Below are 10,704 nucleotides of genomic sequence, written 5' to 3'. Positions count from 1 at the left end.
CTTTGGGCAAGATATCCATTCTCTTCCCATCCCCATTTGGTTCTCCAAACCACCCTGAAAAATCACCCAGTAAGCTTCATGGTAGAGTAGGGTTGGTACTCCCTTGTCACCTCGTATCCCTTAAGCGTTAGCATTTCCCACACGGAGAGCAGGAGTTCCACACATAATGCACATTTTGAGTATAACTCATGGTATTCCTGGGGCTTTCCCTTTTAACCAGATCAAAACCAAAAACCTCCTTTGATTCTGTTCAAAAGGTAACTGTGGGGTGACTGCATGTGGAGCATCCATGTGAATACTCCACCCACATTCACTATGGGGAGGGGGAGGAGCTAAGCTCTGTTTTCAAAATGGTGCAGGGGCAGTCTAGTGCTGCATGCCATGCTCCCGCTTTAAGCTCTTTGAGCCTGCAGTCATACACACTAAATAATCCACGTTCAATGCACTTTCCAACTGGATCTTGCCAGTTCACACAGTAAAGTCCAGTTGGAAAGTGAATTGAATGTGGATTATTTAGTGTGTGTGACTGCAGCCTAAAGGAGTTTCCCCCATTTCCCTTCCAAGCTACCCAGTAACATCATGGCTTGCTGGGGAGAGTAAGGGGGTGGAGTGGGGGCTGCATGCTGGTGAGAAAGGGAGGAACAGAGATGGGGCATATGGCTGCTGTCCCTGCTTGCTCCCATGTTTCTTGCCGCTGTGGCAGGGACATAACTTTATGCCTACATCTGGATGCGCCCTTAGCTTGACAATTTCAGGAGGTTCTTATGTGTTCATATCTGGGTGTTTTCTGCATTGAGAGATTATGCTGCTTAGTGGTATCTGACAAAGGAAACTTTGACTTTCAAATTCTTACAACCCTGGAGAATCTTTTTGGTCTTTAAGGTGCTTCTGGACTCAAGTCTTGCTTTGCTTCCGCTTGTTTCTTCTGGGCAGAAAGGTCTTGTGCTCTGTCTAAATATCTGTAACAGAACAAAGTTTGAGTCCAGGGGCACCTTTAAGACTAACAAAGGTTTGTTTCACAGTATAAGCTTTCATGTGCAAGCACACTTCTTCGGGTACAGTATATACAGCTTGCACACGAAAGCTTACACTATGAATAACGTTTTGTTGGTCTTAAAGGTGCCACTGGACTCAAACTTTGTTCCGCTACTTCAGACCGACACAGCTACCCCACCTAAAAATCTGTAAGCCACCTTTGTAAGGAACTTCCTTGTTTATACAAAGTCAGAGCATTGGCTCATTTAGTTCAGTAGTCTCTGTAGTTCAGTAGTTTCTTATGAGTTGTTTTCATTTCACCCATTTCTTGTCACTGGTGTTCCTTATTTGTTTGTTGCTTTTATTCTGTTTTTATGTATTTTTATATTTATTTATTTTGGCTTACATGACCAAAGGTCTCAAGCACATGTATAAAATACAGTTTATGTTTAAACATCAAAACAAAATTAAAACAGTGAGCTTCTCCAAACTGGTCGGATATAACCAGTATAAAACATTCTGAACATATTGTTTAAAATAGTTAAGATAAATAAATATAAGCTTTTCAATGGTATCTACTATTTCCACTTCAATGCTATTATAGTTGCTAAATACCTTGCTAAAAAGGTAAAGGTAAAGGTTCCCTTGCTCGAAAGCCAGTTGAATCCGACTCTAGGGTTGCGGTGCTCATCTCCGTTTCAAAGCCAAAGAGCCAGTGCTGTCCGAAGACGTTTCCGTGGTCATGTGGCCGGCATGACTAAACACCAAGGCGCACGGAACGCTGTTACCTTCCCACCGAAGTGGTACCTATTTATCTACTTGCAATTTCTTGCTTTCGAACTGCTACTGAAGCAGTAATTGCCAGGTTAGTATCTGTCAGCAAATAAGAAATCACCCATGACTTAAGTGGAAGATGATATTTTGTTAAAATAGGTAGTATCCAATAAGACCTAGGAGATATCCAGTGGGAACAAAACAGAAGGTGTGTCAATGTCGCAATCTCACCAGATGCGCAGGTGCAAACTATCTGAATAGGGAATGCATGCAAAATGACCTGTTAACAGGACATGAAAAATATGTACATTTAATCGGGGAAAATTCAGCTCAAGAAACATAAAAGGGCTGGATCCGATCAGCTGTTCCACTGGCAAAAGCTGGTCGGATACAACCCACTGACTCCTGGGTTCAATTTGAACATGGGAGAAGCAAAATATTTTTCCTCATTTTAAATAGCAGAAGGTATGAATGTTGGGAGTGCTTGTGTTCTTAGGCAGAAATAACAAGCGGTAATAAATCCTGTACCCCCATAGCCCTGTGCTAAGTTTATTCATTTCAGCATTTCCCCCAAGCTCTTGCCTAACTTAACTTCCCAATATCAAGTAGCTGGTAAGCTTCCTTGCAAAAAATTAAATGCATCAAAGAATGGAGCACAGTGAAATAAATGACACAGGCATTCCTTCCCTTCACCTGCATGCTTTGTTTTTATATTAAAAAATACTCCCATGTGTCCAACCCCACTTTACAAATGAATGAGCAGCACTCATGCACCATCAGGATCCCCAAGGATCCTGTGGGAATACCAGTTAGGGACTTTTCTTGTTGAAGAGCATGGCATGCCTGCCATACATGTGTCTGCTAACCCATTATCTCCCTCTGCGGCTTGGTGCTACCCAACGTGGTTAAACAGAAACAGCAGTAGCAAGCGAATCCTGTGAAAACTGAACGTCTCAGATCTTCCCTGATTGCTTCTGAATGTAGCAGGTAATTTAATTTGGATTTGTTACCCTTCCAGGCTTAATGCACTTGGTACAGATTTTGATAAGATTCTGAATTTACATCCCTAGCTGGCATGCAAATGCACACATGAACATCTTAGAAACTTCTGAATGGTACATCGCAATCACAAGAACACCAGGTCTTTCCTGGCACATCAAAACGTAATGTTGGTGTTCACTTTTCCTCTGCCTCATGCCTTTCCCCCCCCCTCAAGAAATTTCTTCAGAATGCCCCATTTTATACAAAACCACTGAATTGAACAAGGAAGAACTCTAAGGATAGTAGCTAAGCAGCAAAGCATGTTTAAGATTTCAAAAGACAATAATTTATTCTGTTTCCCAGATACCACTTTGCTAACTGAAATGATTCTACTATATTGAGTCATTCTTCTAATAGGAGGTTCTAATGTTTTCACTGACATAATATTTTGACTTTTCTCTAAATCAGAGCTAAAAGCATGGCTGGACGTAGAGGTGTTTCTCTTTGCTAGGTATTTCAGCCAGAATGATTCTTTTTCTCATGGCATATGTTGACCTGATGGGGGAGCTGAGCCTGCAATGTGACCATGTAATGATGGGGGCATATGTGATGTCCATACACAAACTAACAAAAACAAAAATGCATGAAACACTTTGTTTGCACCCTGGTTTGTACTAGTGAGAACAAAGTCTGCATGGAATACATGACCACATCTTTTTGCCATATATTCCCAGAATCAAAGCAGTCTTCACCCTGCCTATGTTCATGGGAGGGGGTCAGTTTAGACAAGTGCTCTTTCTACTACAAGGCACCATGGCTCAATGAATGAACATATGCCTTGGATGCAGAAGGTCCCAGGTTCAATCCCCACACCTCCAACCAAGAAACCTCAGGTAGAAACCACTTAGAAAGATCCTGGAAACCCACCACCAGTCCATGTGGACAATGCTGAGCTACATGGACCAATGGTTATAAGGCAGCTTAATATGAACTCTGTCATGACAGAACAGGGTTCATCTTGTTCTCATTTCCTCTTTGTGGCACACTGTAATCTGGTATATTTTGGGGGTGCTGACATATGGAAGAATCAGCCACTGTAAGGCATGGGCTTGCTCCAATGATTTTAACAGTATTTTGATGATTATATGAGATTTGCCTTATTTTTCTTTTGGAATATACCCTGTAAGCATGCAAGTTGCACGCTTTCTCCCCCTAAATGGCAAGACTTATCTTATGGCTAGCATGTTGTTGGGGGGGGGGGGGAATCACATCTATTGTGAATACCATCATCTCTCCCTTTGATAATCTCCTTTGAAGGAATTGTCTCTAACGATGTTTCCAAAAACATGACAGCCCCAAAGAGCCTGAGATCTCTTGTATATTGGCATAAGGCTGCATGGGCAAATAAACTCTCTCACAGAAAAAAATCTGAAGTCTTCCCTTCAATAGGGATGAATTAGGAGTAGGTTAGCTAACCTTAGAACAAGCGATATTTGAGGAAGCTGTGAGCCAATATTAACATTTCTAAAATTAAGCTGCTTTTCAGAGTTTTGTAGTCATTTACAGAATCCCAAAGTGGGACAGATTTCACAGACACTGATAAAATACAAATTACTCTGAATTTATTGAATATATTGTTCTTTGCGTTTAACCCTTGGCTTCCTGCATAGATTAAATATGTAACATATATAAAATCTCAAATAGGATATTACAGGTATATTGCACATATGATACAGAAACATAAAGTACATGGAAATTGCAGATTCATTCCCTGCAGCCACCGTGAGGCTTGCTGAAGCAATCTGTTTTTTTCTGCTGATTCATCACTAATTTGTTTTTTCCATTATGGTGACTGTGAGTGGCAAACAATTATGCATCACATATATTATGGCAGAATGCCAGCCTCCATGCTGTTTATATTTTGCTTGAAAAATATATCTGGGTGTATGGCCCAGCCACAATTTAAATGTTTTGAAATTCCATTGCTTTCAACTGGGAATATTTAAGCATGTGCTCCACAGAGGAACTGAAATCCATGGGACTCCAAAAATGTTTTGCTTTGGCTGGATTACACCAATAGTTTTATTACATCACATATGATCGTAATTTCAGAGCCAAATCACCTCCATTTAGTGTCCCCACATTTCTTTGATGATCGTTATGTAAGACATGAAGATTTCCTACGAAGACCCAATACACTTTCAATGGAAAACAACAGTGAAAGTAGCCTTTAGCCATTGTATTGGTGCAGCACAACTACCTTGCAAGGTCAACTAAAGTCCATCTAGTCCAGCACTAGGGTTGCCAGGTCCGTCCTGGCAACTGGAATGGGATGAGGGGGGATATTTGCAAAGAGAAAGACCCAGGCCATGACCTCTGCCTTCACCGGGGTGTGTGTGTGTGTGGCTGACAACCAGAGGTCATTTCGGGGGGGGGATCGCGGGGGATCGCAGTTCCCCCGGGTGAGGTGCAGGGGGCGGGGCACATGACGAAGCCCCGCCCCCTGCTTCCGGCTCCCATTCAGCCAGGAGGAGGCAGGAGAAGAGGGAGGGTAAGTTGCTTCCTCCCTGCCTCTACCCACCCCTGCCTGCCTGGGGCCAGGGAGGGCCTTTGCGGGGCTTCCTTGCACTCCCGCCGGCCTTGCAGGTCCACCACTGGGCCCCTCATGGGGCTCGGCAGTGGAGCTGCAAGGCCGGCGGCGGCTGGGACCGTTGGGGGCGGGGTGTGTGGCCTTATGACACACTTCAGGTGATGTCAGGGGGTGTGGCATATGCTAATGATTTATGCTAATGAGTTCCCCTAGCTCTTTTTCTATGAAATGACCCCTGCTGACAACCATATCCAGCACTTTGTTTCCACCCAATTGACCTGGAAAGTTAGAAACAGGACATGACAGCTTTCCTCCCAATGAATCCTCCTCAGTATCAGGTATGGAAGGTCCCACAATAGCCAGCTAATAGGTATTGGTCCTTCAAGATTTCTCTAATAGTTTCAAAAAATGCTTCCAGCCACCACATCCTGTGGCAGTAAATTCCACACACTTTGGAGATACGCGCACAGTTTGAGCAATACTGTGGAAACACATAATCTACAAATGTTGTTTAACCATGCAAATTTCTCTCCTGGACTGAGTTTATAGGAAACTGGTTCTGTGAGTTTATAGTAAAAGCAAACTGTGCCTGGCTCTGATGCGCCAGAAACCAGTCATGTTACCACCAACCCATGCCCCAGACTTCCCTGAGCCAGCATTTCAATGTTTTAAGAATTCTGTTGTTCTTTTTCTAAGGGGAAGGAGACAAATGTGCTTTCATTGAATAACTATACATATGGCGCTTTAAAATAACAAAGGCAAAGAGAATTATCAGGAAGGAAAAAGAATGCCAAATCAGTATTTCATTCACTGCCCAGTATGCCTGTTAAATCTCTTGTGGGAGGGTAACAGAACTGAATCTCAAGGGGAAAAATTCACTGTGCCCTGATAGTCATGTAGAAGAAGAAGAGGAGGAGATTGGATTTATACCCCGCCCTTCACTACCCAAAGGTGTCTCAGAGCAGTTTACAAACTCCTTTCCCTTCCCCTCCCCACAACAGACACCCTGTGAGGTAGGTGGGGCTGAGAGAGCTCTGACAGAAACGTCTCTTTTTCAAGAACAGCTCTTATCAGAACTACGGCTTGCCCAAGGTCATCCAGCCGGGTGCAAGTGGAGGAGTGGGGAATCAAACCCGGCTCTCCCAGATTAGAGTCCGCACACTTAACCACTACACCAAACTGGCACCCCTGGGTAACATTACATTTTCTATTCAGTGGGTATTTAGAAGAACAGGGGGAATATAAGGCATGCATGATCAGTTAAGGGGCAAGTATGGGGTATTCCACCCTGACTTGAATGGTCAAGTCTAGCCTGATCTCATCAGATCTCAGAAGCCAAACAGAGTCAGCCCTGGCTAACATTTGGATAAGAGACCTCCAAGGAACACCCGGGCCAGGCAATGGCAAACCACATCTGAACGCAGTCCCAGGCAGCCTGTGTTTGGAAGACTGGGGAAAAATGGATGGTAGGGATGCCCAATGCCTGGAGAGAGAGAAAACCCTCCTATCCCTTGAATAGAGGCTTAACGGGACGTTATTTCCCTCCAAGCCATGAAAAGCTTCAGCTGCCCATTTCTGCATATTAAGCCTCTAGTAAAGGGACGGGACATTTTTCTCCTTAGTTCCTTAGTTGTTCAGTGCAGCAGGAAAGAGAATATTTACCTATCTGCCCGTATGTCTCTTCCATGATTAAAAAATCTCTCTTCAAAGCTACAATTGGCTCTTGCAGGAAAATGCAGACTCTGGCATGTGAACTCGTATATTTTCCCACAATAGTAAATTACCTCTTGAAGAAGTAGAAGAAGAAGAGGAGGAGGAGGAGATTGGATTCATACCCTGCCCTTCACTACCCAAAGGAGTCTCAGAGCATCTTACAATCCCCTTCCCTTCCCCTCCCAACAGACACCCTGTGAGGTAGGTGGGGCTGAGAGAGCTCTCAAACTGTCCTTGAGAGAACAGCTCTGAAAGAACTTATGACTGACCCAAGGTCACACCAGCAGCTGCATGTGGAAAAGTGGGGAATCAAACCTGGTTCTCCCAGATTAGAGTCCGGGCTCTTAACCACTACACCAAATTGGCATTTAAATAATGGAAAGCGTTAAACTCATGGAAGACACAAAAAGGCAAAGGGTTAAATAAACATCCTCTCCTCTCTCTCCCCCAATCCTTAAAGTAGCTGCCTGGAAAAGCAAATTAGCACTTAATATTTAAAAGCCACAGAAGATCCCATAGCAGGATCCTTCACATCAAGTCTGGTTCAGCCCTAAGTGATACTTTATTATTGTTTGTGCATTTTGTAAAAAAAATCAATCCATGCCATACTTTCAAAGTAGTCATAGTGAATGCTGAAACAGGGCTCTCATAATACAATACCATGAATGGATTTATGTTACTCTGAAGCAGCCAAATAGTTTTTTGGCTCTAAATAATCACGAAGTTTGTTGTGGCATATGTTTTCAGATACAATCGTTACATACTCTGTGGGTCTAACACTTCATGCATTTGGTGAAGTGGGTTCAGAAAACTTTATGCCATAACAAATGTGCCACTGGACTCCTGTTTTATTTTAATGCCAGAAGACTCTGTTGTTTTAAATGGATTCAATTTTCCCAATTAAAATACCAAAATAGAGGAGGAGGGCTTCTGAAATATCCTTACAAATGCTCCCCTCCATGGAGTGTATCTGTCCAAAGAAGAGACAATTTGCCTGTTCAGATTTCTACAAGCCACGCCCCCTTCCATTTTATGAAGTCAGCCCCCCCTGATCTAAGTTTAAAATTGGGAATTGTTATGTCACACTAGACTTCAAATCAACATCACTGCGCAGAGGGATGACCAAAGAGGAGTTCAGTAGCATCCGCAAATGCAGCTCACGAAAGGTTATGCGGAAACAGATTTTGTTAGCCTTTAAGGTTCAAGAACTTGAGTTCTTGATAATGTTGTGACAGAGTAACATGGGTTCTTATCCAGGATAATCATCCTAGAAGGATGATGTGACATACGAGCTCCTTCAAAAACATTTGTAATCTCAAATTCATGGAATGCTTTTCAAAATGAGCAAATTCCTTAAATGCTGAAGAAGATGATATGTGCACCTTTTATAGAACTATGTGCCACCAGCTGTTCACTTTGAGTTCTTCTAGAGTTCTGAACACCACCTTACCGCAGGGCGATGCAGGTTGATCTGCCTCAGCTTGCCCACCTGATCTTTAAGATGATGAAAAAGAAAATGCACGCTGCTCCCCCCCCCCAGCGTTAAGCCTTAAGCACAAAAAATATATCGCTAACTGAATGGTGACCCACCTCCTCCCCTTGCTTGCAGAAATCAAGGGACAGGGAGACTTCAGAAGCTCTCTCTTTTGCAGTAAGAAATGGTGTTCCGTGACTGGAAATTCAGATCAGTTATCTGGCACTAGCAAGCAGTTGTGGAGGAAGGAGGGGCAATATGGAATGGGACCCCAGAGCTGAAATGGGGTGTTTGTTAGGATACCGTTTCTTAATTCAGGCCAGTACTTTAGACTGCCTCGGGTTAAGCACAGGCCACTTACAGTGGACTAGATGCACCAAAAACAGAACAAAGAAAAGGAAGTTCTAGACGCAAATTAAATTAATGCTGGACGTAACCCGGTGCACAGAAAGAATGTCTTCATCAAACTCTGAATCTCTTTAGCCCTGGAGTACCTCCAGATTCTCATGCCTGCCTGGGCTTCTGAGTAGAACTGGGCAGGGGAAACAAAAGTTGATCCCGGCTACTGCTCCACCCCACTCTCCCAGAGCCAAATGACCCCAGTCCTGGAATTCCAGCAGTCTGGCCCTAAATTCTGAAGTCTGCCATGGTATGAACTGTCAAGAGAACTTTGGAATCTTCACCTCCACTTCCTGCAATGTTTTCTAACAAAAACAGCATAAATGCAACAAACTGTTCTCATCCTAAATCTTTTTTTTAAAAAAGGACCGATCCTCCATAAACATGCTAATTATTACTTAAGGGAAAGGGGGAATTAAGTATTTCAGGCACTAAAGGTTTGCGTTTCAGTCACATACCAGGCTTGAAAGTTAAGAGCTGAGGATTGTCCCATGCAGTGCAAAAACGAGCCAATACTTAATATATATATATTTCCAGAACCAAAGGTTGGGAGTGTCCATTATTGTCAGAAGTACATGGCCAAATTAAAATCTCTCTCCCTCTCTCTAGGGAGAAAGCACCTGGTGGTCCTCTCAAACAATCGTCGTCTCATCGTGATCGGAACAGATTTCCTCGCTGGGGTTTATGTAACAACAGTACCTGTCGTAAGGGCTGTTCTCCTTGTAGGAGCAGACGATGATGCTGTCCTTTGGGGCAACGAAAATGTTGTCCTCTGTGTCTGGAGTCACCCCTTCCAAGCCCAGCGAGTCTGGCTTGTCCAAGGCACTGTAAGGGCTGCCCTCGGCCACAAATACATTCCCAGGCATCTCCGGGTAACAGTTTTCCAAGTACCTGAGCATCTCCTCCGGATCCACTTTGCTGAGCAAGTCCTTGCCCTCCTGGGCGCCGGTGGTGGCAGTGGCGGGGGCAGGGGCAACATCCTCCCTGCCTCCCTCGGGAATGGCTGTCCTCTCCAGGGTGGCATAGGCTTCCTTCGCCAGCTCATCGCAGCTGCCCTTGCCCGATTCCAGGTCGGAAGGGGTCCTCAGCAGCTCCAGGGCGTCTTTGTCTTTGGGCTTCCTGCGGCAGCAGCAGCGGCCGGTGGGGCAGCATCTGGTCTCCGGCCACTTGGTGCAGCCGTCGGTTTTCCTGGTCAGGGCAATGGCCGCGATGCCCGGCAAGCAGATGGCCGGCCCGATGGCCAGCAGAGGGATGTCGCCGAGCGTCTCCCCCTTGATCCCAGACACCGTGAACATAAAGCCAAAAACGAGGAAGACGCTGACCAAAGCCACCACGAGGCCGGTGCGAGGGTTGATGTCGTCGGGTCTCATGGCGTGCGAACGGTTTGGGTCATGGGGGTCTTTTTGCCCCGCGAAGCAATGGGGGCGGCGGCGGAGAGAACGAGCGGGGCTCGCTCCGTTTCCTGAAAAGGATCCTCACAGGAGGGCGATTTCGCCGGGCTCACTGGAGCGCCCCTTGGCCGTGCCCCGGCATAGCCGCGCGGCGTCTGCGAGGCAGGCTCGCCTTCCCCGCCGGCGGCCGCGCTGCTCTCCGTGCCGCTCCAGCCGGCTTTGCCTCGCAGCCTCACGCGGGGAAGTCCCGTGCGCCTCTCTGCTGCCCTGCTCCGGATCCCGGGCCAGCTCCCCGGAAGCGGGGAGGTGCACTAAGAGCCATCGCCAGTCCGCCGCCTGCCAAAAGATCAGCCGCCGCCGCCACCTGCCCAGCATCCAGCGAAAGAGCGAGGAAGTTGCAGAGTTAC

At 45.4% G+C, this 10,704-nt stretch overlaps 1 protein-coding gene across 1 annotated transcript; it reads right to left on the bottom strand.

Annotated features, from left to right (window-relative positions):
* Positions 1-9,538: 9,538 nt before the first annotated feature.
* Positions 9,539-10,276, bottom strand: TMEM215 (transmembrane protein 215). Its single transcript, XM_015416033.1, has 2 exons — positions 9,929-10,276; positions 9,539-9,841 (listed from the first exon to the last, which is right to left on the bottom strand). The coding sequence occupies exons 1-2, from the start codon at positions 10,274-10,276 to the stop codon at positions 9,539-9,541; spliced, it is 651 nt and encodes a 216-aa protein (XP_015271519.1).
* Positions 10,277-10,704: the final 428 nt, after the last annotated feature.

The sequence above is a fragment of the Gekko japonicus genome, unplaced genomic scaffold, assembly GCF_001447785.1.
Source record: "Gekko japonicus isolate JY-2015 unplaced genomic scaffold, Gekko_japonicus_V1.1 scaffold226, whole genome shotgun sequence".
NCBI lineage: Eukaryota > Metazoa > Chordata > Lepidosauria > Squamata > Gekkonidae > Gekko > Gekko japonicus.
This window is presented reverse-complemented; position numbering and strand designations above follow the sequence as displayed.

Coding starts and splice junctions, on each gene's coding strand:
- TMEM215 (XM_015416033.1), bottom strand. CDS start 10,276: ATGAGACCCGACGACATCAACCCTCGCACCGGCCTCGTGGTGGCTTTG. Junction 9,842..9,928: donor AGCTGGCGAAGGAAGCCTAT/GCCACCCTGGAG, acceptor GGCGCCCAGGAG/GGCAAGGACTTGCTCAGCAA.